Genomic DNA, 27,238 nt, shown 5'->3' on the forward strand with positions numbered 1-27,238 from the left:
TATTTTTTTAAAGTTTAAAGGTATTTTTGAGATAATGTAGAGTTAAAAGTAGTTTTATTAATTTAGAAAAAAAAAATTAAATCAATCAACTTTAATTATTTATTTATTTATTAAGAATCATGACACATCACATTCTCAAGCTCATCGTATCATCCCAAAAAGGTTCAATTTCTTGTAGACTTTTCAAAACCCATGTCCATGTTTGGTGAAGTTCATAAATCTTAATTTTTAAAACCCATATGTAATCCATGGGTTTTCTTTTTTATTCCATGGACATGGATTTAGAACAATAAAATGAAATCCCATCCTAAAGATCCAACTATTATCTTTTAAAATAATAATTTGTGTCTTTATTTATTGAACTATGCTCAAATTGATACGACAGAGTATTGATATATACTAATAGGATTGGATTTTTTCTTTTTTTCCTTCTCTTCCAAAGCAATTCAAATGCTGCGTGCCAAAGATCATCATCAATTCAAAACCAATTTGGCTTCTTGAAAATATTGACCATCTATATAAGCATCATTTCCCACACTTCTTTCTCCAAAATAAGAGCAAAGATGGGTTGGTTTTTCACTGTTCTTCTTCTCTTTATTGCATCTTTTGCTAATGCTTGTGATCGTTGTATTTTTCAATCCAAGGCGGCTCATTACTACGAGGATGCTCCCACTTCATGTAAAAAAATGTGTCTTTTTCTATTTACTTCTTGAATGGTTGAATCCAAAATGAGTCATAGATATCAAATAGTTTTAGTTTTAATATCAATGCTAATGATGAATTTGTTGGGTGTGATTGAGTTGATATAGATGGAGGCGCTTGTGGGTATGGAAATTTGGGGTTGGAGATGTCCCAAGGCTACTTTGCAGCTGCTGTGCCTTCTCTTTTTCGAGAAGGGATGGGTTGTGGTGCATGTTATCAGGTATATTATGCATATTTAGCTTTGATTTGTATGTGTTTGGATTGCTTTTTTAAGGGTTTATGTTCGAAAAATAAAACGTTCGACTCAAAATGAGTTTGAGAAATAAGATTAAAATTGGGCACAACGGCTTTGAAGAGTTAAAAATAAGCGTAGATTCAAAGGCGGAGGTGATCCTCCTAGACTGCTCGGATCCCACGAGTGAATGTCAAGTCTTAATGAGGAAGATTTTGGACCCCAACGATAAAGGAACAAGCATTTTCGAGGACTAGCCTGATTCCTATTATGTCTCGTGTCAAGCTTCCGTCCTCGACCTTGTCAATAGACCTGAGCCCTTGAGGTGGAAGTGAGCGTGTTTAACCATATGAGAAACCCTTGAATCCAAATTTTAGAAAATATGTTTTTTTAGTGAAATTTTAAAAAATATTCTCACTTTTAGAGGATTGTTGTTGCCGTTGTTGTTGCCGCCCATCGCCACTTCACCATCATCAACAACGAATGCCATCCACCAAGACTATTCGGTCATAGTGTTTATGTAACAGCTTAAGCCTACATATTGTCTTTTTTGAATTTTTCCTTTCTTTCTTTCCCTCAAGGTTTTTGAAGGTGTTGATTTTTCCTTTCTGTCTTTCCCTCAAGGTTTTTGAACGTGTCTCCTAGGGAAAGGTTTCAACACCCTCGTTCTCCTTCTCAACTGATGTGGGATCTCACAATCCATACCCTTCGGAGTCCAGCGTTCTCGCTGGCACTCGTTTCTTTCTCCAATCGATGTTGAACTCCCCAATCCACCCCCTTTGGGGCCAGCGTCTTTGCTGGCACATCACCTCATGTTCACCCCCCCTTCGAGGTTCAGCCTCCTCGCTGACACATCGCCCAGTGTCCGACTTTGCTACCATTTATAACAGCTCAAGCCCACCACTAGCAGATATTGTTCTCTTTGGACTTTCTCTTCCACACTTCCACTCAAGGTTTTTAAAACTGTCTGCTAGGGGAGAAGTTTTCACACCCTTATAAAAAGTGTTTCGTTTTCCTCCCCAACCGACGTGGGATCTCACAGTTTTATAGTCGTTTCTTATAGTAAATTGACATTTAAAAACACTTGTTTCACGAGCAATCAAAACGAACCCTTCGTCTATTTAACAAATTTTCACTTGCTTCTCAAAAATATTATTGACCATGAGCAGATTATTTTTGCAGGTAAGATGCAAGAATGCAACACTATGCAACACAATGGGGACTAAAGTAACTTTGACAGATAAAAATTCTGACAACAGAACAGATTTTGTTGTCAGTAAAAAAGCTTTTACTGCTATGGCTTTAAAAGGCAAATCCCAAGAACTTTTGAAAACTGGAATTGTTGATATGGAATACAAGAGGTAAAAAAACCACACTTATACTATTTTGACATATAATATCATCAAAAGGGACTCATTTTTTTGGCATCCCCTCGTTGCAGGATACCTTGTGAATACAACAAAAATTTATCAATACAAGTGGTGGAATGGAGCCACAAACCATACTATATGGCTATTAAACTCCTCTACCAAGGAGGCCAAACCGACATAACCGCCGTCTATATAGCAGCTCAGGTTAGCTCAAAAAAGAACTCTCGTGACCATTCCTGTTTAGAATGACTTTTGTGAAGTCTCACATTGGTTGAAGAGGGGAACAGAGCATTCTTTATAAGGGTGTGGAAACCTCTTCCTAGCATACGCGTTTCAAAAATTTTGAGGGAAACTCTAAATGAAAATCTCAAATAGGACAATATCTGCTAGCAGTGAGCTTGGGCTGTTATAAATGGTATCAGAGCTAGACACTGGGCGGTGTGCCAGCGAGCACGCCGAGCCCTCAAGGGGGTAGATTGTGAGATCCCACATCGGTTGAGAGAGGGGAACGAAGCATTATTTATAAGGATGTGGAGACCTCTTCCTAGCAGACATGTTTTAAAACCTTGAGGGACAATATCTGCTAGCGGTGGACTTGAGCGGTTACAAATGATATCAGAGTCTGACACTGGGCGGGGTGCCAGCGAGAACGCTGGCTCCTAAGGGGGTAGATTATGAGATCCCACGTCGGTTGGAGAGGAGAACAAAGCATTGCTTATAAGAATGTGGAAACCTCTTCCTAGCAGACGCGTTTTAAAAACTTTGAGGGGAACACGAAAGAGAAATCCCAAAGAGGATAATATCTACTAGCCAAGGCTGTTACAAATGGTATTAGAGCCATACACCGGGCGGTGTGCTAACGGGAACGTTGGGCCCCCAAGGAGGTAGATTGTGGAAAACCTCTCACTAGTAGACGCGTTTTAGATACATAACGAGCCAAAGCAAACATGTTAAACTTTTCTAATGGTTAAATTTGGTATAGGATGGCTCGGGCGAGGGGCGGTACATGAGAAGGAACTATGGACCAATTTGGGAGACCAATAATGTGCCTGGAGGGGCCATTAAGCTAGTGGTGATCGTAGTTTCTGGGTATAACAATGGGAGGGGGATCGTGATAGATTATGCACTGCCTGCTGGTTGGAAAAATGGAGAAATTTACGATACTGGGATTCAAATCAAGGATATTGCTTCTGAATATTGCAATCCTTGGCGGTGTGGCGAGGAACCATGGAAATGAAGCAACTTTATAAACATCAGAGCTTAGTTACATATAAATGTGTGTATTATTCCTTAATTTCCCCAAAAAAATAAGGTGTTTATTATTTGTGTAATGAGGATTGTAAGAATTCAGTAGAGTTCTATTACCAAATAAAATAAAATAAAATATTAATATTGTGTGAATGAATCTTAGAACGTTATGGTCGTAAATTTATTACTAAGAGTTCGTTTGTGTGAGATCTCATATTGGTTAGAGAGAGAAACGAATCATTCCTTATAATGTCGTGGAAAAACCAATAACTATACAGTAATGGATTAAAGCGGATAATATATGCTAATCCTGAGTTTATTTTGAGTGGAAATAAAATTTATTGTATATAATATGTAATAAAATATATAAAATACATTAAAACAAATATAAACGAGTTTATGTGTATTCGAATTTATAGTTTAAAAGTCAAACTTTGTATTCTGTCTCAAAAATACTTTAAAATTTCAAATATAAGTTTGTTCGTTAGTTTTCGATAAAAAATTGTTACTATTTTGTTTTTAAAATATCCTTGAACAATATTAAAAAGCTTAACGGTATTAATGTTACTTATGAAAGTACGTAAAACATTTATTTACTAGAGGATATGTTTAAATAATAACTGAGATTTCCGTCTTCTTTTTTTTAAAATTATTCGACAACTCTCTCTAAGGAACTAATAGTCCGAGGAGAACAGGTCATTCGACAGGGAGATTAAATGGCAGAGGCTTGGTTCAATCAAGTCGCTGTTGGTAGATCTTAACACTCATTATGTACACAATGAAGATCACAATCATTGATTTTGGGTACCACAACAAGCCAATCCGAGAAAATAGAAGAGAATAATCCACATTTTGTCTTCCTAGCTCGCGGAGCTACATATCAGAAAAAGAAAAAGAATCTCTATATTACTTTGATCAGAGAATCCGGCATTCGCTTGCTGCGGATTCGGCAATAAGAACTGACTCGGCGACAATGAAATGTGAATAACCCGTCCTCCTCTCTTTGAAACAAGGGACGCTTCTGGTTCATCTTTGAAGTCTAGTCCCATCGGCCATGCTTTCTTTGTAGATGCCTCCTTAGAGAAATTCCCCTAGTCGCCTACTCTACGAATTCACATCAAAGGAAGACCTGACTGAATCCATCCATAAACCTAGACCCCGCCAACCTTCGTAACCAAAGCTTCGATATAATTTCGAAACATTTTGATAAATTCAATAATATTTTATAAGTGAAAATATAATATAATTTTTATCTACATAATTTTAAAAATATACAAAATGGGGTAGGAACGAAAAATATCATTTCTTTGGCCCCGTTTAACTAATGATGAGAAATTTCTACCCATTTTCTATCCTTCATTCTCCGTTTTAAAAATTTTAACGTTCGAGATGAAGATTTAAGTTTCATTTTATTATTTGATTAAAGAAAATAAAATAAGAAGACTGAGTTCAAACAAATAATTATTAATAATAACAAACAAACAAACTAAGACCATTGTATTGTCAAACTGCGACAAGACAGCCTAACATACATTATCAATTATTATGTTCTTCTCTTCTTTCACACTGCTTTTTTGTATAAAACAATGGAAAGAAAAATTAAAAAGTGGTGACGACATTACACCGGTCATTTCTCTACGAAGAGTGAAGACTATCCCTATACATCAATACGGGTCATTTTAATATATTTTGTTCTCACTCGTATACTTTATAGGAAAATTCTCAGATCACCTAATATATAATTGATCGAAGCAAAGTACAGTTAGCTCTGAAGTTTCTATGATTGAGTTGCTGAAAAGGGTATAGGTAGCAGCTTTCCATTCTCTTAAGCTTTCTTAGTTATCCTATTTTCAAGATCGCTCTTATTCAGACGTAGTCTTGGTTTCAATATGTTTTGACCTCACTCGCGTGCTTCATAAGAAAAAATTTTGATCGCCCAACACATAATTGCTCGAAGCAAAATATGCTTAATTTTGGAGTTTTTATGATTGTGCCACCGAAAATTATACAACTAAAAACTTTCAATTCTCTTAAGCTTTCTTAGTAATCCTATTTTTAAGATCGTTCTTATTCAGACCTAGTCTCTGTTTATTGTTTATTGTGTACTAATAGAATGTAAGCAAATGGTTAGTTTTATTTAATTTATAGTTAAAATTGAAGGTTAGGAGGAAGTGCACTAAAGATCAAAACTTTACTTAATCAGCTGACTCGAGGAGATGGATTCTTACTCTCTTAAGTCCAAACAAAGCTGTTTAATGAATGGTTCTTGATCATAAATTAGGTCAATCCCCAATTGATATCCACTCTGAGTCACCTATATAACTCTTTGCGCTCATCATCCTACAACCCTCAAACAATTTCCTATTCGAAATGGCTTGGTTTCTTGGTTTTCTCTTCCTCTTATTCATCTCTTCTGCTAATGCTTGTGATCGTTGTGTTTATCAATCCAAGGCTAGCCATCTTTACGATTCTCCAACTACATGTAAAATATTTCATTCTTATTATACTCTTTCTCGTTCTTAGGATAATTGCATGTACAGATGTTCGTAGAACAGAGCAGGGTAGAGACAAGGAAGCTTCTCTGTCTCCATCTCCACCTCCTATTTCATTTTTTCATCCTCATAAAATTCTTTATTTACTTTCACGGGATAGGACGGCGATTCACATCTGAGAGTTCATGGGAATCCGGTTCTATGAGATTGAATTTTTTTATCCATTTTTTATATATTTTCTTAAATTATATTCCTTTCAAATAATTTTTTAGTGAATAATTTATTACAACCTAATTTCTAAAATTCAAATTTCAATAATACTGTTCAATATTTTATAAGGGATTGAAAAGCAGGGTCGGGAATTGAGATAGCGAAAATAATCCCAATTCTCGACCCTATTTAGTTAATGAGTAAAAATTTCTTTCTATTTTTAAAGGAATTGAAGTGGGTTGGGAATGGGGATGACAAAAGTAATCACTGTTCTCGATTCTATTTAGTGAACAGATAGAATTCTCCTTCTCTTCCTTCTTTCATTCTCCATTTAAATGAGGATTTCAGCTCGAGAAGTTAAATGGGCAACTCGATTTTCATAATATGATCAATTTGTTTATCGATTTGGAACAGATGGGGGAGCATGTGGTTATGGCAACGTGGCCTTGCAGTTCTCTAATGGCTTCTTTGCAGCTGCGGTGCCTTCCCTTTACAGACAAGGAGCTGGGTGTGGCGCTTGCTATCAGGTGATTATATCCTTTTGTGTTTAAAGCCATGGATTCAAGTTGGCAACTGGGCTTACCCTTTTTTGCTTTGATTTTTATAGGTGAGATGCAAAAATAGAAGGCTTTGTAACACATTAGGGACTAAAGTGGTGTTGACAGATCAAAACAATGACAATGCAACAGACCTTGTTCTTAGTAAAAGAGCTTTCTTTACCATGGCTCTCAATGGTAAAGGTGCCGACCTGCTCGATCTTGGCGTTGTCGATGTTGAATACAAGAGGTGAAGCTTTATTATACTCGTTAGATATTCAAATATCATTTTAGTTCTTATACTTCAGGTTTCATTATATTTTAGTTCACATATTTTTTATAAATCTTTCGTTTCTTTGGTTGATTTTTCAAAAGAAAAATATTTCTTTTTAAAATTTGAAAATATGTTCTCATAACGTCTTTTCTATCAAATTTGATATACTTAGATAGAATCGAACTTACAGGTATGCAAGGTTGGGTTAGGTCGGATTGAAACATTTTTTAGATCCAACACAAGCAACAATCTTAACCTAACCCAACTATAATTTTTCTTTGGGTTGGACTGGTTCAGTGTTCGAATCATTTATTCAATTTTTTTGTTTTTAATAAAAGTAAAACCTTAGTTTGTAAAATATCTATTTATTCACCTTCAAACATTTAAATAAAATTTGCTAACTCAATTTGAATGTATATTTGGAAAAAAAATACCTTCAAAGCATAATAAATAATCAAAAAAATAAATTATAAAATTAAATAAAAATAAAATAAATAGGTGCATAGATATTTTAAAATTAACCCCATATGATATATATCAGGTTGGTTTGATTCAACCTAGTTTGGTTTTACGAAAATCATAAACGAACTTGACCTATAAAATTTTCATTTATTTGAACTCAACTCAACTCAAATAAGTTCATAACTCAGCCTAAATGGGTACAGATTGGATTGGGTTGATCAGGTTTTTTCAATATCCCTAATAAAACGTGAAGTACAAGATCAAAGTGGTATTTTAACTAACAGATATCATCTTTTAACGCACTAATATATGAAATGAAACCCGAAAAAACGTCTCTTTTTGTAGGGTGGCTTGTGAATACAAACACAAGAACTTGTTAGTCCAAGTGGAAGAACCAAGTTCTAACCCATATTACCTAGCTATCAAATTCTTATACCAAGGTGGGCAAACAGACATGGTTGCCGTGGACATAGCTGAAGTGGGTACCTCAGGTTGGAGCCATATGAAGAGAAATTATGGAGCTGTTTGGGAAACAAACAACATCCCTGAAGGAGCATTACAATTGAGGATGGTGGTGACTTCAGGCTACGATGGAAAATGGGTTTGGGCAAAATCAGTGCTTCCTGCTGATTGGAAAAGCGGAGGCATTTACGATACTGGAGTTCAAATCAACGACGTTGCTAAAGAGAGTTGCCCGCCTTGGCAATGTGGTGATAAGCCATGGAAATGAACAAATATGTTCATATACTCATCTATGTATTAATAAAGAATTCTATAGAATTCCATAATCAAATGATGAAATGTTTTGAATATACACACTTTGTATGATCTTGATCCTTTGACATGAATTTAAATGGAAATTTATTGAAGTACGTGTCACGTAGTTGAATAGTGTGATGAAAGTTGTGATATCCCACGTTAACTGGAGAGGAGATCAAAACACTCTTTGTAAGAGTGTGGAAACCTTTCCTTAGGTAATGGGGAAGCTCGGTGAAAACCCAAAGAGGACAGTATTTGGATGAGCAGCGTTCCGCTGTGTAACTCTGAAAGACAAGCTCGAGAGGGAAAGTCCAAAGAGGACAATATTTGCAGGAAAATTCAAAGAGTACAATATCTACTATTGGTTGGCCTAAGTCTATTGGTGAGCCTGGGCCGTTACAATAATAACTTAAAACCGTTTGCAAAACTTATCTAGATCGTAACCTAATACTGTGAAAAAAAAATTCATGATCCCAACGGAGGGATTAAAAGCAAAAAAAAAAAAAATTCAAATGACAAGAAAAGCAAATGATCCCAAGAAACGGATTAAAAGCAGCAACTTTCAGTTTTTTAAGCATTTCTTAATCATTTTATCCTTACGATCGTTTCTATTCGGATCTAGTTTTGATTCATTTTATCATTATTTTTGTATTATTCCAACTTTTGATTACGAAAAAGGCATACCTAGCCCATTGGTTTCCTTTTGTTCTATGAAATTAATAAGAAATGAAAATGGACAAATTAGAAGCTAGAAAATTGTACCTCTTCATGACTTTTTGAAGTAAATTAAACAATCCTTAAAGCAAACTCTTAAAGGGAAATTTACTCTTGAAGAACACATTCAAAATTCATTATAGTACAAGAAAAGAATTGCAACTTTTTGTACTTCAAACATAAATATTTTAAAACCCGACAATATTACTCATTATATTGACGGGACAATATTACTCTTTATATTTCATAAATATTTTTAATTTACTTTACAGTAGAAAAATTTAAGACCTGTAATGATGTGGTAACGTTCAATCACATTTTATAAGTCTCAATTATTTCGAATGTGCTGCTCGACCATCGAGTAATATTGAATATAAAATGTAAGAGAATTTTTTTGAAAATATGGGTTTGAGCACATAGAAAGCAAGAGCATCCTTAATATTGAATATAAAATCTTCATCATTATTAATAAAACAATCAAAATTCAAGTAGTGGAGAACATTAATATTTGTCTTTCACCTAATTTTTCTTTCTTATATTTTACTTCTTTCTCTTTTATAATTATCATTATGAATCCATATAAAATACCCACTAATCATTTATATATCATTTATTAATTTTGTATTTGATACACGATACGCATAAAAATGCTTAATGCTTAGTGTTAGATGTCACGATTATTCTTGTCCAAAGCATGTTACCTATAGTTGCATGACAGACGTTCCAGTTTTGCTTGTCTGAGTCGGTTGACAGGGAGGATGTCATAGTCATGCTTGTCCAAAGCATGTTGCTTATGGCCGCATGACAGATGTCCCTGTCTTGCTTGTCTGAGTCTGTTGACATGGAGGATGTCATGAACATGCTTGTCCAAAGCATGTTGCTTATGGCTGCATGACAAATGTCACAGTCTTACTTGTTCGAGTCGGTTGACAGGGACGTCAACCAATTGAGTGGGGGAGGATATTACGGTCATGTTTGTCCAAGGCATGTTGTCTATGGTTGCATGCCCGTTCCAAACCCCTTTTTCATGCTTTCATCTTAGATAGGCCTCTATCATTTCATATCGGGTCAAGTTTTGTATTTTTGTTTTCCTCTTCAACCGAGGTAGGATCTCACATTAAAACTCATATTTCTAAGCTTCAAAGTTGCTTCTGAAGTCTCACGATTCATAAATTTGTATTTTTATTAAAAACGATGCATATCATTGAGAAGTTGCCCAAACTATGTTGTTTTCCTTTTCTTCCAATTCTCTTTATTTCTTCAATTTCGTTGGATGGACTCTATATTCTTCAATAATCACTAAGTCTATAGCAACACACCTATCCCACAATCTAAATACGTTATTTTAATGAAACAATAGCTTATTAATAAACGCAAGTATAGTTCAACTGAATAAAACATATATCAACTTAAAAATTTGGTTAAAGATTAAATACAACAGTTCAAGCCCATCACTATCTGGTGTTGTCCACTTTAATTTGTTATATATCGTTATCAGCCTCACGATTTTAAAACGTATTCTTATAAAAAAAAAATGTTTTGTTCTTAATTACAACCGGATCTAACGTTAAAAATAGAAAAATGGGACATATTGGTGCATAGTCATCCCCCACGAAAAGGGGGGTTTTGAGTTGATTCTAGTAGTAAGCCCTACCTATATGTATAGTGCGTTCAAAAGGACAAGTGGCTATATAATATAACCCATCCAAAAGCGCCACGCTCAGCTGTAGTTGTTAGTGCGCAGCCCAAATAGGGTCGGTGCGTGCGCCACTGCCGCCGGCCCATATAGTCTCCACTCAAATTCAACCCTCAAAATATCTCCTTCCCTTCACGCTTCACGCGTTTGAATCGATCTTCTTTCCTAGTCGATCTACTGTCAATAAATCTTAATTTTTATTAGAATTTGCTTTATAAATTGTGCACTGTGAAATTCTACCTCGATTAGAGAGAAAAACGAAACATGCGAAAATTTCTATGTAAAAGAAGGGTTTTAAAATCGTGAGACTAACGACGATACGTAACGAACTAAATGGACAATATCTACTAGCGGGTAGACTTAGAACTTTTACATAGTGCCTTTGAGTTGTTACGCATTGGTCTCTTCCCGACGGAATTTCAACTTACAACTATTTCCAACTCAGACCCATTATTCTTATCCATTTCTTTTAAGTCCCTATTGGGTCCACCCTTCCAATCTTGACGTAGAAATGTCAATGTGAAATCTCTCACCAATTCGATTTTCTTTTCATAAATAATATTAAATTACTAATTTTTTTTCTATCAACAAATTTTAACGGTAACTATTAAGCCAGTGTCACTGACAGATATCGTACCGTACCTCACGATTTTTAAAACAAGTCTAATAGGTAGAAGTTTTCACATCTTCACAAAGAATTTTTAGTCTCACTCTCGAACCAAGGTGGGATCTAAATTTTATGATTAATATATTAGTTGATTAAAAAAAAATTTAAGAAATCCAAAAAATCTATCATTATTCCACCTGTATTCCACCATTGGCATTAAGCACCTATAAAAACATCTCCCTCCCCTTACTTCTCTCTCACTCCAAATCCTCCCAAAAAAAAATGCCTTTCTTCTTCCCCCTTCTCTTCCTCTCCCTCCTCTCCGCCGCCACCGCCTGTGATCGCTGTGTTCATCAAGCCAAAGCCGCCTTCTACCAGGACGAGGCCGCCGGAGCATGTACATTTCCCATCCCCCACGCTTTAAATTCTTCAATTTTCCGCTCTTAAACACAAATCCAAGCTCGACCCACATCAAATTTCCACAATTAACGAACTGGGTATGTTTCATTTCTTGCAGACAGAGGCGCCTGTGGCTATGGCGATCTGACACCGGCGCTCGCAAATGGCTACTTCTCCGCCATCATGCCTCCTCTTTACAAATACGGCGCTGGCTGTGGCGCCTGTTTTCAAGTAAACATTCCCAAACAATCCCCTGTTTCCGCCTCCCCTGTTTCACCTCCCCTGTTTTGCTTGTTCGTGATCGGAAATGCTCTGTTTTTGCAGGTACGGTGCAAGAATGACAAAATTTGCACCAAAGAAGGGACCAAAATTGTCGTGACGGATCGAAATGACAACACATACACCGGATTGGTTCTTAGCCAAAAGGCTTTTGGTGAAATGGCTGTGAGTGGGAAAGATGGATTGCTTATGAGTTATGGAGTTGTGGACGTGGAATTCAAAAGGTGTCTTGGTTTTCAATGATGGGTTTTGTTACACCTACCGTTTTGATTGATTAATATAATCACCCACCTTGATGTGGACCAATTAAAAAGTGGTTTATCTTATGATCTTATCCAAATTTGATGTTTGTTCTTAGTGGGGTTTCTGTTTTTGTAGGATTCCTTGTGAATACAAGAACCAAAACTTGTTGATTAGAGTGGAAGAATGGAGTCAATATCCAAGTTACTTAGCTATTAAATTGCTTTATCAAGGTGGTCAAACGGAAATTGTCGGGATGGATATAGCTCAGGTCGAGTGATTTTTACAATTTCAAAACATTACTCTCAAACATATCGTTACTAACGAGTTGAGAACATTCGACAGGTTGGTTATTCAAATTGGGATTATATGGGTAGGAACTACGGAGCTGTGTGGGAGACCAAGAAGCCGTTACCAAAAGGGCCATTACAGTTGCGATTCGTGGTGACTTCTGGATACGATGGAAAGTGGATTTGGGCTAAGTATGTGCTTCCTGCTGATTGGAGACCTGGACTCATTTACGATACTGGAGTTCAAATCTATGATATTGCTAAGGAAGGTTGTCCGACAGAGCAATGTGGTGATGGACAGTGGCGACGACGATAAGTATATTTGATTGGTCCATCACATATATGTTATATATAAAGTTATGGTATTTGATGTCTAATGCCATGTAATGTAACGTAACGTAACGTAAGAGAAATAAAGATGAACGGTGTTGTATCATAAATATAAGTAAATAATAAAGTATATGAATTATTAATGGTATAATATTTAGTTATGGGTTCCAATTGGATGGTCTTTTTCTATTTAAAATTGTCTTGTTTTCACATTCAGGTCGAGTGGATATGAACACAGAAAGGTAATAAAAGCATAATATGAACGAGTGACATATTGAAGAGAACTATTTTTGTCCTATGTTTAGGATTTTGTATGAGATAAAATCATATAAGATCATCATCCCGTACAAAATATATTACGATGAATCGGTATAGTTTTTGTGATTCTTTCGAGTTTTGGAGAGATTCATGAATTTTGCAATTCACGAGTAGAATTGTATGTCAAAACTATTCAAATTGAATTAATTAGGGTATCTCGTGGAGTATTCAAATATTGGGCTAAGGAATACGTTCTATGTATCGGGAATCCTACATCTGTTGGAGAGATGAACGAAACATTTATTATAAGAGTGTGGAAATCTCTCTCTAACAGATCTGTTTTAAAATTGTGAAGCTGACGGCGATAAGTAACGGGCTAAAGCGGACAATATTTATTAGCAGTGTGTTTGAGCTATTACAAATAGTATAGAGCCAGACATGGGCGGTGTGCAGGCAATGACGCTGGACCCCCAAGAGAGGTGGATTATGAGATTCCATATCGGTTGAAGAGAAGCACAAAACATTTGTTATAAAAGATGTGAAAACTTCTCTCTAATAGACACGTTTTAAAATTGTGAAGCTGACGACAATACCTAACGGACTAAAAAAAAATCCCGTGTCTAACCTACTCCTTAACATTAGAAATCGAGATTTTAAAGCACCCAAGCCCACACTATTGACTCTTGATATATCTTTTCCTAACGGCTATAATGTACCGATGTTATCAATAATGGTTATAATGAGGGCAAAAAAATAGTTGGCCAAATATTGCTTCTTTTTCTTCGAGTTTTCTTAAAAAAAATAATAATAATAATAATTATGGTTCGATATTGAAGTATGAACATAGTTCAACTAACGCGTATCGTTAGACTAAAATATATATAAATATATATCATCGAAATTGATTGTTTACTTCTTTTAAAAACTTGTGTGTTGGGCTTAAATTTCTTCTTTTAACATTTTAATTTCATATTATAATTTTAAATAATCAATTAAGTTATATTTTTTTAAGGTTAAAATTGGGATGATTCGAAAAATTCGATCAACCCAATCCAACCCGTTCGAAAAATATGTTTGAAATTTGAGTTTAACACTTGAAAACTCCGATAGTCTCTGTGACATGATCATATTATTTATTAGTCTTAAATTATTTGTTCTCGCTCAAATGTTATTTTAAAAAAAAAAAAATCTTTAAAGAAATTCACATGAAACATTTAACAAATTGATATGAATCCAACAACTGACCACTTCCATGTACCCGAACGAGCATTTACAAGAAACAATACAAAGAAGATTCAAGTATCAAATCAAGAAAAGAATGGAGTGACTGACATTGAAAAGTGATTAGAAGACTTGTCATTGGTGGTTGAATTATGAATTAAGACAATTTATGAATGCCTTATTTTCTTCCGTTTGCATTTAATAACATTTATTAGTGATTTGTGGTTGGTACCTGAACTTTATTATATTATGGTTATCTTTTGGGCCTATTTTAAGGCATGTAATATTCATGTTTGAATGGTTGAATACAAACAAACCGTTTGTGTTTTCTTGATACCTTTTTGTGTTATTCTTTTTCAAACCTGGCTTAGGTTTGATGTTTAAATCGTTTCATTGAATTCGTTTTGATCAAGCTAATTCTGGAGTGAATTGTCTTGGTACGTAAGAGTGACCATCATAGATTCCACGTTCGATTTAAGAGTCATTCATCTTCTAACCAGCTCTTGGTTGAAAATCAATCCGTTAAGTTTGTTTTCTTTGTGAACGTTTTGCAAGTATTCTAGAATGGCCTCTAGCTTTGCAAAATCCAGCATTGTTGGCGCTTATCACAAATTTTTATAATATTTGAAGTAAAACATAATTAATCATAAAGTTTATAATATTTTAATTTGATTTAAAGTTATAATGGAAATGATATGAAAATTAAAAAAAGAAATACTTTTATAATAAAGTAATTTATTAATATTTTATAAATATCAACATTCCCAAAGTAGATAAAGTTGTATGGTGACCAAACGACAAGAAGCCCGCCTCGTGCTGGGGCTAAATCAAACATTCCCCATCCTATTATATATAATTTATCACCTATTTTAAAATTTAAATTTATTAAATAATAAACCGAACCAACACGATTATAAAACATTTGAATTGAGTTGATTCAGGTCATTCGATATGTTTATTAAAAAAAAAAAAAAAATACTTTTTCTGATAATACATAACACGTCTAACCTTGAGTTAAAATTCGCAACTCAATTTTGAAAATTTATTTATTTATTTTACTATAACACGTGGGGAAGCGATTTGGATCTTAGGCATTCTAAGTACATTACTAACCTTTTGTAGTTTAAATTTTTTTTTTCGCACGAACCCGTTTCGGACCACCACTAGTCTCCCCTACTACTCTTTGACCTTAGAACGAGATTGTGGAATCCGGTGAGTGACGAAACTTGATAGGAATTTAGTATATGTAAAGAGAGAGTTTTGAGAGAATTTCTCAAAGTTTTTCGAGAAGAATTTTCATGTACCTTGATCACTTTATCTATAGAGTCATATTTGCAAATTTTACTCATTTGTGGGATTAAGTGGCAAGCATGCAAGTTAGCATAGTTCATAAATTTTCATTCATCTAAACCCAACTAAACCATATAAATTTGATTGATTTTTTCGAGCCATTGAAATTTTTTAACACCCCTATACGATTTTTTTCTGTAAATATCGATAAGAAAATTAATAATCTAAACTAAATTAGTAATTTGTTCTAACGTACCTATGAACCAAACTTAATCTCTAATCCGTTCATTTCTACCCGCAAGGAAATCAAATGTCAATTCCCATGAGCGGAAAAAATCAATAAACAAAGTACAAAAGTGGTCGGAGGAACACTACGCTTTGGTTACCAAGAAACAAGTTCTAAAGGTGACATTCTCGGATTTACGACTGTTCCCGTCATTGAAGGTTAGTTATGTCAAATGAGCTCAACTCGATTTATTTTTTCATCATTTAAAGTCATATTTCACTTGAGTGCCAAACGTTGATCTATCTAGATTAGATCAGATCAAATATTCACATTCTCGTATATATCGTAGTTACTTCCGAAAACTTTCCGATCGCTATCCCATTATTGAATTTGCATGAACATCATGAAGAACGTTATTATTTGGTCGAAATGAAAGGGATGCCAAAATGGAAGAAGATGCAATGAAGAAACCACCGTACCTAGTAGGAAAGGAAAGCTGCCATTGTTAAGAGCCATTAAAAAGCTTGTGCTTCAGATGTCATCATTTTGATTATCAATCAGCAACCTAATCAAACAACCCTACGCCATTTCTTTCTACTTCTGCTTCTGCTTCTGCTTCCACCCTCCATCATCAACTTCTTAAACTTCCACTTCCTTTCTCTAGCCATCTTGTTCTTTCGTCTAATCAATGATTTGACCCTACACAAAACCCTTCACTCAACCCTAAACTTCTCCTTCACAAACATTACAACCATGCTTATTCTATCCATTTTGGCTGCATTGGCTTGTTACGTGTCGTCGTTAGCCTCATAGTTTTAAAATGTGTCTGCTAAGGAGAGGTTTCCACACCTTTATAAAGAATATAAGATCTCACAATCCACCTCCGGAGGGTTGGCTTTGATACCATTTGTAACCGTCCAAGCCCATCATTAGCAGATATTGTCTGCTTTTGACTCGTTACATATTGTCGTCATCCTCACAGTTTTAAAACACGTCTGCTAGGGAGAGGTTTCTATACCCTCATAAGAAATATTTCGTTATTCTCTACAACCGACGTGGGATCTCACAATCCACCCCCCTTGTAGGCCAACATCCTCGTTGGTATACTAGTCAGTGTCTGGCTTTGATATCATTTGTAATAGTCCAAACTCACCACTAACAGATATTGTCCGTTTTAGACCGTTACGTATCGACATTAGCCTCACGATTTTTTAAACGCACATGTTAGGGAGAGGTTTCCTCGTTCTCTTCTCTAACCGATGTGGGATCTCACAATTCACTTCCCTTGTAGGCCAACATCCTCGCTGGCATACCAATCAGTGTCTGGCTTTGATATCATTTGTAACAGCCCAAACTTACCACTAACGGATATTGTCTGTTTTAGACCGTTACATACCGATATCAGCCTCACGATATTTTAAACACACATGTTAGATAGAGGTTTCCTGATTCTCCTCTCTAACCGATGTGGAATCTCACAATCCACCCCTCTTGGAGGCCAGCATCCTTACTGGTATAGCATTTGTAACAACCAAAATCTATCGCTAATAGATATTACGTATACACGATAGGGAGAATGTTTGGTTGTGATTTTATAATTTTTGATATGTATGAATGAAAGTAGAAGGAAGGTAGAGGGGTGATATCTAGTAATGATAGCTAATGATTGTAAGGAAGGAAGAGATGATGTAACATTTGCAGAGCAATGGGTGCAGCTTCATGCAGTGCCTATTTCAGAAACAATGCCTTCTTCTTCTTTCTTTCTTTTCTTTTGGAAAACCTCAATCTCAAGATATCACCTGATTTTTTCTTCTTAAAGTGGATTTGGGCAATGTGTTTATTATTATTTTACCTTTTTTCCTTAACCCTTCTTCTATGTCTATCAACTCTTCCTTCTTCTCCACCCTAACCCTAAACTTTTAGTTTCATGTCCCGTAGATTCGAGTTGGTGATACATGGAAATCACTACAAGGGGAGTAAGATTCAGATTATTTTGTTGATTGAATATCTCAAGGTAAGAACATTATTTGAAATTCGAATAATTCCACAAGCAAGTTCGATCATGTCTAGCTTGAATGATTCTTGTTGATCAAATATCTCAACGTAAGAACACTTGTTTGAGATTCGAATTACTCCACAAGCAAGATCGATCATATTTAGCTTGAAAACTTGACCATTGGCTAAAGAAGGCACAATGCTCATTCTACCGTATTTTCCAAGTCTCCCAGCAAATACAACACATATGGTTTTACTAGCCTCAAAATGAAATTATTAAAGGCATTCAAAGAGTAACATTCATACTTGTCATAATTAACCATTACGTAATTATAACTAAAGTAAATGAAAAGTCTTAAAATACACTAATGGAATACAATAACTCTAAAATGTAATCCACCCAAAATTTATAATACGAAACTTCATTCTTCTTCAATGTAGCATGAATTGAAATATCTTTTGATAATTTCAACAATATTTTCTTCACATCTTCATTGAAGTATATTGTATGATTGATATCTCTTAGTTTATATAGTTGGGTTTCGAAAGGGGTGAATTAGTAGAATGAAACATTTGAGCCCAACAGGGATAGTTCGAAGAGGACAATATATACTAAGTAGATAAAAGACTAAATTGACCCTAAGAGGTTTTGGGTAAAATAGAAAGCATGTGAGAAAAGAAGGTTGAAGGATGTAGACTAAAATGGTAATATGGCTTTTACCATTTATATCCATGAATTAAAAAAGAGAAAGAAAAAAGGAAAAAGGAATTAGGGATGTGTATAATCCAGTGTTGTGAAACCCTAATTGTATGATTGAGTAATAGCTTTCATTTCCTCTTCATTCCCTTTTCACCTTTTCGTCTAATTCCATTGATTGGACCATACTCCCAAAAGCTGGTTTCTTTCTGTAACCCTAAACCCTAATTCTAAAACCCTAAAAATCTAATCCCGATTTTCCACACAAAATATAAAGAAAAAAAAGAGGTCTGCACGTGTCTAAGCTCACCATAGTTATGATTGCGTGCATTAATGGCTGGCCTCAGACATGGAGAAATGAAGAAGATGACTCTATCACCTCACTGACCCACCTACACATTTCTTCTTGGTGTGTTCTTCAAGGCCTCATAATTTTAAAAACACAAAAAAAAACCAAACCTTTTTTCTCTAACCATGTTGTGACAAGTGTGAAAATGGGGATTGTAATTTCTCTTTTTTTTTTTTTTTTTTTTTTATATCAAAGTAATCGAAGGTAGATGAGAACGAAACATTTCTCATAAACGTTCTCATAAACGTGTGAAGTTATTTTAAAATCTTGAGAGTAAATAAACGTGTGAACTTATTTTAAAATCTTGAGAGAAAGTTCATAAGGAAAAGTCTAAAGATGACAATATCTGCGAGCGGTGTACCAGCGAGGACGCTGGCTCCCAAGGAGGGTGGATTATGAGATAGGGCTAAGGTTTTTACAAATGGTATCAAAGCCAGACATTGGACGGCATTTCAGCGAGGACGCTGGTATCCCAAGGGATGGATTGTGAGATAGGGCTTAAGTTGTTACAGATGGTGTCAAAACTAGACACTGAGCAGTGTACCTGCGAGAACGCTGAGCTCCCAAATGATGAATAACGTTGGGCTCTCAAGGGGTGAATTGTGCGATAGGACTAAGCCTGTTATAAATGGTATCAGAGCCAGATACTGGATGATGTGCCAACGAGTTGGGTAGTGCAAATGGGTGAATTATGAGTAGGGCTAAGGCTATTACAAATGTATTAGAGCCAGATATCAGGTGGTGTACCAACGAGGACATTGGACCCACAAGGGATGGATTGTGAGATAGCAATACACGTTTTAAAATCTTGAGGGAAGTCGGGCCAAGGGAGTGGATTGTGAGATAGGGCTTAGACGGTTACAAATGATATTAGAACCAAACACTAGACAATGTATCAGTAAGGACGCTAGACCTTCAAATGGTGAATTGTGAAAGAGGGTTGAGACGATTACAAATGGTATCAGAGTCAGATACTGAACGGTGTACTAGTGAGGACACCAGATCCATAAGAAGGTGGATTGTGAAATACCTCTCCTAGACGCGTTTTAAAATCTTGACAGGAAGTCAGAATGAAAAAAAAAAACTACTCTTTACACTCTTCATTCCCTTTTACCACTTCCAGCCAAATGCCTTAACATCATCTTCACTACCAGAATCTTTTCCCTTATATAAACCCAACATCTCTCTCTCTAAGAACCAGAATGGAAGCAATGGCGAAGTCTAGATTCAAAAGGGTTTGTGTCTTTTGTGGGAGTAGTACAGGGAAGAGGAACTGCTATAGAGATGCCGCCATTGAATTAGCTCAAGAGCTTGTGAGTTCTTCAATCCTTTTCAAACTCTCTAAAATTTCATCACTTTTTTCATATCTGAATCTCTTTTGAAGGTCTCAAGAAGATTGGACCTTGTTTATGGCGGTGGAAGTATAGGACTTATGGGTTTGGTATCTCAAGCTGTTCATAGAGGTGGAAGAAAAGTCATTGGGTTAGTCAAAAACCCTCTAAGCTATGGCTATCCCTTTCATAATGCTTTATTCTGAAATGGGTTTGTGGGTTTGGTTTGTAGGATAATCCCAAGAACATTGATGAACAAAGAGGTAAAATTTTGAGCACAAAATCGAAATGGGTATGTGTTTTTGTTATGGTTTGTGGTTTAAATGAAGAGTTTTTGCAGTTAACTGGCGAGACAGTTGGGGAGGTAAAGCCAGTGGCCGACATGCACGAAAGAAAGGCAGAAATGGCCCGCCATTCTGACTGTTTCATAGCTCTCCCAGGTGGCTATGGGACTTTGGAAGAGTTATTGGAAGTAATCACTTGGGCTCAGCTTGGAATTCATGATAAACCAGTTAAGAACATGAACAAAACGCCTTTAAATCTTTGTAATTTTTTGGTTTTGAATTGATTTTGATGTGTTTTTTGTTAACATTTTAGGTCGGTTTGCTGAATGTTGATGGTTATTATAACTATCTTTTGACTTTTATTGACAAAGCTGTGGATGATGGCTTTATAAAGCCATCTCAGAGAAGCATCATAGTTTCTGCACCAAATGCCAAAGAACTTGTCCAAAAGCTTGAGGTTAATACTTTCTCTTTCACCCCTTTTATTCAAAATCCATTCTTTTTCTTAATTGTGTTCGTTCGAAAAGTTTCATTTTAACCCTCAAAGTTCGGAAATCTTAGTACATTTGGAAGTTAGAGTTAGTGATAAGATGAACCAAAAGAAATTGAGAGCGAGAATTTGAAGGAAGGAGAACGACAACATGTATAGTTCACACCAACCAAGACATGTATCCTTATTATTATTATAGATTTTTCATGTGGGTATTTAGATTTGTTCATAAATTTATAAATTTATAGTAAAGTTTTTTTTTTTTTTCATGTGGGTATTTAGATTTGTTACTAAATTTATAGTAAAAAGTTATTTTTTCCGGTGGGTATTTAGATTTGTTCTTAAATTTATAGTAAAAGTTATTTTTTTCACGAGGGTATTTAGATTTGATTGTAAATTTATAGTAAAAGTTATTTTTTTCATGTGGGTATTTAAATTTGTTCTTAAATTTATATTTAAAATTTACTAGAGTTGAAAAAATTATCTTCTTAAATTTCGTCTGTAATTTTGAGTTAAAAAAGAACGACTTGTTCCATTATTATATTTATTAGTAGGATTGTTTAGTGATTATCTTCGTAGTTCTTTAAGAACACTAATGAAGTTTATATTAAAATTTTCTTGATTTTCAAACTTTTCCATAAAAAACAATGAAGAAAAATAGATTGAATTGTTTGAATATTGAGATGAAAATGATATTTTATGTATGGATATATGATGAGAGTAATACTAAAGTTGGGTGAGTTAGGAATATGTACCTGTTCATGATGGGGTGATAGCAAAGGCAATGTGGGAAGTTGGGCAGAAGCAGAAGCAGCCGCAGCAGCAGCAGCAACAGCAGCCACAAGTGGGGTTCAGTGCCACCACTATGCACACCGAGATAGCCCTCTAAATAAACACAAGGGAAGAAGAAAAAAAAAGGGTTTAAATATTAATACCCTTTGCTTTTGATATCATTTTGTGTATCACATCAATCATTCCTTAACCGATATGGTAAGCTCGAAAATTTAGAAATCGACCAAACGAGAAAATTGCCACTCACTTTTTTTTTTTTTTTTTTTTTTTTTGTGCCTTTTGTTTTGTAGTTTGGTTGTATTTATGGCTTACTAAACCTTGTATTTTGATGATGCCTTTATGTACAAAAAAAAGATATTATATATAGGAATCCAAAACAAATTCCTAACTGATACCGCGGTGGTCTCTCTCGAATAGTTTTTCTTTTTATTTATAGAAAATGTCTTGTAATCTTGTCGTATATCGAGATATAATTTTTAAAAAGTAATGCTTGGATGTTAGCATGATTTTCAAATCACATAGTGCCAGATGATAAGTTGATCTCTTTTTTTCCTCTTGTGGTTGGATTTTGTTGAATTAAACCCTACTTTTCTAACAAGTTGTTGGTTGAGATTGTCGAACTATCTTTAAAGAAGTAAGTAACGTGGTGTTCTTATTAGGCTAGAGGTAGTCGGTTCGGATGCTACCCATGATTGGTAATGGTATTACTGACATTAGGCTAGAGGCAATCGTTCCCGATGTTACCCACGATTGGTAATGACATGATTGAAACTAGGCTAGAGGCAGCCAATCCAGATGCTACCCACGATTGGTAATGGCATGACTGGAATTAGGCTAGAGGGAGCTGGTCTAGATGTTACCCACGATTGGTAATGGCATGACTGGAATAGGGTAGAGATGAAACAAGGTTACATGTTGTTTCTTGCCATATTTCTTGTAGATCATCCATGGGTTACTGAAGGGATGGATGAAATAAGGTTACATGTTGTTTCGTGTACCAAAGCAATGATGGGTGCTAACTCGGCTACCCAACCTAACAAGTCAAGGCCGACGAGCCATAGGTTTGAATCGTGACATATTTCTCGTAAATCATCTAAAGTTAGGATTTTTATTTTTTATTTTTTAGGTGTGTGGTGGTTAAGTGAATGTGGGTGTTGGGTTTTGAGAGGTGATGATTGATCATAAATGTAGTACCACAAGAGCAATAGGTTCATTTTTTGCAGGGACAGAGATATTTGTTTTTTAAACTGTAGCCCATGGCTGCTTTCTCTGCCCCCTTCTGAAAAAGCATTCTTCTGCAAATTTGCAGAAAGAGAGAGAGTAATTGTTTTGGAAACTCCAAGAGAGAGGAAGATTCAAACTTTTTATGTTCAAAGTGATCGTAAGAGATGATGATTCATTGCCCAATTTTGGGTTCTTTTGTTTGTCCCATTCCCCAATTTGCAATTCCCCTTTTAACTCATCATACCATCATTACTTTCAAAATCTCTATTAGATACCCACTTCGAGCATAGTTCTATCCATAAAGACATGCCCCGAGACACCCATTCAATCGAGCATACGAGTGAAATTTTTTTGATGTCTAGTCCTGATACCATTTGTAACAGCCTAAACCTACTACTAACAGATATTGTCTGTTTTGTCTCGTTATGTATTGCTACAAATGCGTTTATTAGGGAGAGATTTTCGCATTCTCCTCTCCAATTGATGTCCAATCACACAATCCACTCCTCTTTATGTATGACCATCAATTTCACGATTTTAAAACGTGTCTGTTACAGAGAGGTTTTAAGTTTCGTTCCCCTTTTCGACCGATATAAACTTATATGATTGAAACACGGAGATCTAAAACGATAAGGTACACCTTAAGAACATGTGGGTAGGGATAACTGATAAGCATTATCATGGGTGGCCCTTGAGGAAAAAGGGAACTGAAAGTGGGGTTGTATTTGTTGTACCCTATCCTTGCATTTTGGGTCCATGAAAGACACGTAAAGTTCTATTTCCATGAGGGGGTGATCAAACCCTAACAAAGTATGTACAGGCAGAAGGGTCCTTGTTTTTTGGGGCAACGTGACCTTAACTGGGGACCCTTTTTCCTCTCTGGCTGTCTCTTATTGTCAACTTGGTGTGTCTGTGTGTGGTGGTCTCCATGTCTATCCATCACACTGTGGTAGCGTCTCCTTTGGTGCCCTTTAACATGTTTGGGATTGCTACTCACTTCATTTCTCCACCTGGGTCAACCCATAAGAATAAGGGTAAAGTGTATATAGCAGCTTAGTAGATAACGATATCAATTATCATCTCAATGGTTCATAGTTCGACATCTCACATCTCACCCTGCTTTATGTTGATTTCAATTGTACTCGTTCAAATGATTCTCAAACAACCCTATTTTTCCTTTTTTTTCATGTGGCACCAATGGCTAAACATTTAACTCGGGCGCTCAATTGAATGCAAGAAATTATACATTGTACTTTTTCATACGTAATCATAGTTATAATATTTATTAGGGTTTAGGGTGTTCCTATAACCTAAGAACTTGACTCACTCGAATTACTCCAACCCAACCCAACCTAAACCATAAATGTTGGGTTGGGTTAATTTTTTTTTGTTTGGGCTGAATTTTTTGAAAATTGAAAAATATTAGGTTGGGCAAGACATTTTTTTTTTTGTCGAGAATCCGAAAATAGGGCTACAATCCAACCTAAATCTACTCAAAACTGAGGGGTAAGTTGTGAATACTATTCGAGTGGCTTAGGTCACCAACTCAACCAACTCGAAATTTCGAAAAACTGAAAAAAAAAAAAAAAAAAAAAAAAAAAAAAAAAAAAAAAANGGTTGTGTTAAAAAAATTTTGTCGAAAATCTGAAAATAGGGTTACAACCAAACTTAACCCTTCTCAAAACAGGGAGTTAAGTGTGAATATTATTCGGGTTGCTCAGGACACGAACTCAACCAAATTCGAAATTTCGAGTTGATCTGAAGCTCGAAATATTTCTCAAACCCAATTCAACTCAACCCGTATACACTTTTGGAGGCCGAACACGAACGAGTCAGCTAACAAATAAAGTGGGGGAATAGAGAAGATGATGAAAATGATGATGGTGAAACAGTGTGTAAAAGTGAATGGTGATGAAAATGATGCAAATTCCTCTCAAGTGAGAGTGAGAGTGGCAATTCCCATCCCCACCAAACCACACATCTTTGCTTCCCCCACTGACAAAACCCATCTTCTTCCTCTTGTCTGTCTCCTCCATTCCCCTACATACCTCTCCTTCTAACCCCCACATTCATTTGGATTCATCTCTCCCTCTCCCTTCAAATCAAACCCTTTGGGACCTTCCTTTCACTCTTCCTCTCTTTAACTATGCCTTCTCATCATTTCATAAGTTTTAGCTCGACCCAATTAGACGACGGTTCGCTTACCACCTTTGAAAAGTTGCCCCGTTTTTTATTGAGCCGAACCTAAGAACGAACCTCTAGGGTTGTTTCAAAAGCATAAAGTTGAGATCGAAACTGTAAATGACTGGTTGGAATATGTGCGGATTAGGTTAGATGAAATTGTTTGATGTATGAATAACACATATGTGCTATGACACATTTAACATGTTACTTGTACATGTACTATGTTGATATAATCATGTTTATATTGAACACAACTCTACGTGGAAATACTCGCACACTTTATTAAGACCAATCGAGAAGCGATTTACAAGACACTCGTAAAAACTACTATTTTGTATTGTTTGAGATTTCTTGCGATGATAAACTAAATAGGGTGGAGGGGTATACTCGATGATAAGTAATCAATTCCTAAAATTTCTCAACTTTTTTCCTACAATATCTAAATCATTTACATAAATTTATTCTTAAAATCTCTAAATCATTTTCTTAACATAAATATAGTCCCCATACAATAGAGCTTAACCCTATACCTAATGTATGAGATCCGACAATGATTGGGAAGGAGAATGAAACATTCTTTATAAGAATGTAAAAATCTCTCCCTATCAAATGAGTTTTAAAAACCTTGAGGGGAGTCGAGAGAGGTAAGCCCAAAGAGACAATATTTATTGATGGTGGGCTTGAGTTGTTACAAATGGTATCAGAGTCAGATATCGGGTGATATGCCAGCGAGGAGGTTGAGCTCCAAAGGGGGTGGACACGAGGAGTGTGTCAGCAAGGTCATTGGGAACCAAAGGGGTGGATTGGGAGTCGCACATTGGAGAATAGAATGAGTGCTAGCAACCCGTTTAAATAAAATTGTAAACAAGATTTTAAAATTAAATAAAAAAAAAAGCAATTTGGCACATTGAGGGCCAATCGTTTAGTGGGATTGATGAGAAAGACTCCAAAGTCAAATAATCATCAATTTTTTCTTTTGAATTATTATTATTATATTTTACTTTTTTTTTTTTAAATGGTCAATTATTTGTGATTTTCTTTTTTATTGCCTTTTTCTTTTCTTTCTCTCTTTTAGAGACTTGGTCCTATTGATTAAAAAATCCTTCGACTTTAGCTTTTTTTTTTTTTTTTTAAACGAAGAATTATTTTGATCGTTTCCTTGACTATCAAAATTAGAGATGTACATGAATAGGGTAAAATAAAATTAGAAAAAAAATTCGACTAATACAAAATTTAGAGTCGATAACATAATGACACGAATAAGATTTACAGAACCCAATTATCTATTGATCTAGCCGTTCACTTTTTGAATCATTAAGGTGAAAATTTAATAATATATTTAAACTATTGGAAAATAAAGATATGGGGAGGCTTATTTTCCATGGAGGAAGTGATCAAACAATCTTCCAAGTGTTGGGATTCCAACAATATAATCAAGCAAAGACCAAATGTCAAAAGACTCATTCAACCAAGAACAAGAGTATTGAAGAGACTAAGACTTGTTGGGTTTTGAATTTGAAACTCCCATATTCTTCTTCCTATTCCTCTAATCATCAAAATCACGAGAAATTGTGAGATCTCGGGAACGAAACATTTCTTATAAGGATGTGGAAACCTTTTTCTAATAGACCCATTTTAAAAATCGTGAAGTTAACGACGATACGGCTAAAACAGACCATATCTGGTGTAAGAGGAAATCGTTTGACGGGAGGAGAGAGGAAAGTCGTTGGAAGAAAATAAAAGGGGTAAAAATAACAGAGAGAGAATTGCAATTTGATTTGCTAAAGAGGAGGTGATTTTTTCTTGTCAACCGATTCACCTATTTAAACAATTAACTATCTTCAAAATGCTGTAGAGTGGCCAACTACATGTGTGCCATTAAAATTGTTAATCCATTCGACGTGTTTATCAAATGGTCACAGGAAAATATTTAATCAAACTAATTAATACGTGTAAACCTATCTAAGAAAACCAACCGGCTTTTATCTAACATAGAATCTAGACGAGGACGACGACAAAAAAAAAAAAAAAAAAAAAAAAAAAAAAAAANGTTTGGC

The 27,238-nt window shown here is 35.4% G+C and overlaps 4 protein-coding genes across 5 annotated transcripts; all 4 read left to right on the top strand.

The window, feature by feature from the left end:
* The first annotated feature begins 563 nt into the window (after positions 1-563).
* Positions 564-3,541, top strand: LOC111811784 (expansin-like A2). Its single transcript, XM_023698812.1, has 5 exons — positions 564-678; positions 810-922; positions 2,117-2,295; positions 2,376-2,508; positions 3,287-3,541. The coding sequence occupies exons 1-5, from the start codon at positions 564-566 to the stop codon at positions 3,539-3,541; spliced, it is 795 nt and encodes a 264-aa protein (XP_023554580.1).
* Positions 3,542-5,922: 2,381 nt separating this feature from the next.
* Positions 5,923-8,333, top strand: LOC111811782 (expansin-like A2). Its single transcript, XM_023698809.1, has 4 exons — positions 5,923-6,034; positions 6,669-6,781; positions 6,862-7,040; positions 7,872-8,333. The coding sequence occupies exons 1-4, from the start codon at positions 5,923-5,925 to the stop codon at positions 8,254-8,256; spliced, it is 789 nt and encodes a 262-aa protein (XP_023554577.1). The 3' UTR covers positions 8,257-8,333.
* A 3,221-nt stretch (positions 8,334-11,554) lies between these two features.
* On the top strand, positions 11,555-12,997 carry LOC111811778 (expansin-like A3). Its single transcript, XM_023698806.1, has 5 exons — positions 11,555-11,699; positions 11,820-11,932; positions 12,026-12,204; positions 12,359-12,491; positions 12,566-12,997. The coding sequence occupies exons 1-5, from the start codon at positions 11,585-11,587 to the stop codon at positions 12,824-12,826; spliced, it is 801 nt and encodes a 266-aa protein (XP_023554574.1). The 5' UTR covers positions 11,555-11,584; the 3' UTR covers positions 12,827-12,997.
* Positions 12,998-20,072: 7,075 nt separating this feature from the next.
* Positions 20,073-22,014, top strand: LOC111811809 (cytokinin riboside 5'-monophosphate phosphoribohydrolase LOG5-like). 2 transcript variants are annotated; one of them, XM_023698847.1, is made up of 6 exons: positions 20,073-20,189; positions 20,261-20,358; positions 20,440-20,470; positions 20,548-20,718; positions 20,805-20,948; positions 21,727-22,014. In XM_023698847.1, the coding sequence occupies exons 1-6, from the start codon at positions 20,079-20,081 to the stop codon at positions 21,868-21,870; spliced, it is 699 nt and encodes a 232-aa protein (XP_023554615.1). In that variant the 5' UTR covers positions 20,073-20,078; the 3' UTR covers positions 21,871-22,014. The 2 variants fall into 2 exon arrangements, with proteins under 2 accessions (XP_023554615.1, XP_023554614.1); XM_023698846.1 differs by having other exon boundaries at positions 20,079-20,189; positions 21,758-22,014.
* Positions 22,015-27,238: the final 5,224 nt, after the last annotated feature.

Source organism: Cucurbita pepo, chromosome LG15 (genome assembly GCF_002806865.2).
Source record: "Cucurbita pepo subsp. pepo cultivar mu-cu-16 chromosome LG15, ASM280686v2, whole genome shotgun sequence".
In the NCBI taxonomy this organism is placed as follows: domain Eukaryota; kingdom Viridiplantae; phylum Streptophyta; class Magnoliopsida; order Cucurbitales; family Cucurbitaceae; genus Cucurbita; species Cucurbita pepo.

Coding starts and splice junctions, on each gene's coding strand:
- LOC111811784 (XM_023698812.1), top strand. CDS start 564: ATGGGTTGGTTTTTCACTGTTCTTCTTCTCTTTATTGCATCTTTTGCT. Junction 923..2,116: donor GTTGTGGTGCATGTTATCAG/GTATATTATGCA, acceptor TTATTTTTGCAG/GTAAGATGCAAGAATGCAAC. Junction 2,296..2,375: donor GTTGATATGGAATACAAGAG/GTAAAAAAACCA, acceptor CCCTCGTTGCAG/GATACCTTGTGAATACAACA.
- LOC111811782 (XM_023698809.1), top strand. CDS start 5,923: ATGGCTTGGTTTCTTGGTTTTCTCTTCCTCTTATTCATCTCTTCTGCT. Junction 6,035..6,668: donor TTACGATTCTCCAACTACAT/GTAAAATATTTC, acceptor GATTTGGAACAG/ATGGGGGAGCATGTGGTTAT. Junction 6,782..6,861: donor GGTGTGGCGCTTGCTATCAG/GTGATTATATCC, acceptor TGATTTTTATAG/GTGAGATGCAAAAATAGAAG.
- LOC111811778 (XM_023698806.1), top strand. CDS start 11,585: ATGCCTTTCTTCTTCCCCCTTCTCTTCCTCTCCCTCCTCTCCGCCGCC. Junction 12,205..12,358: donor GTGGACGTGGAATTCAAAAG/GTGTCTTGGTTT, acceptor CTGTTTTTGTAG/GATTCCTTGTGAATACAAGA. Junction 12,492..12,565: donor TCGGGATGGATATAGCTCAG/GTCGAGTGATTT, acceptor AACATTCGACAG/GTTGGTTATTCAAATTGGGA.
- LOC111811809 (XM_023698847.1), top strand. CDS start 20,079: ATGGAAGCAATGGCGAAGTCTAGATTCAAAAGGGTTTGTGTCTTTTGT. Junction 20,359..20,439: donor GGTGGAAGAAAAGTCATTGG/GTTAGTCAAAAA, acceptor TTTGGTTTGTAG/GATAATCCCAAGAACATTGA. Junction 20,949..21,726: donor AACTTGTCCAAAAGCTTGAG/GTTAATACTTTC, acceptor TGGGTGAGTTAG/GAATATGTACCTGTTCATGA.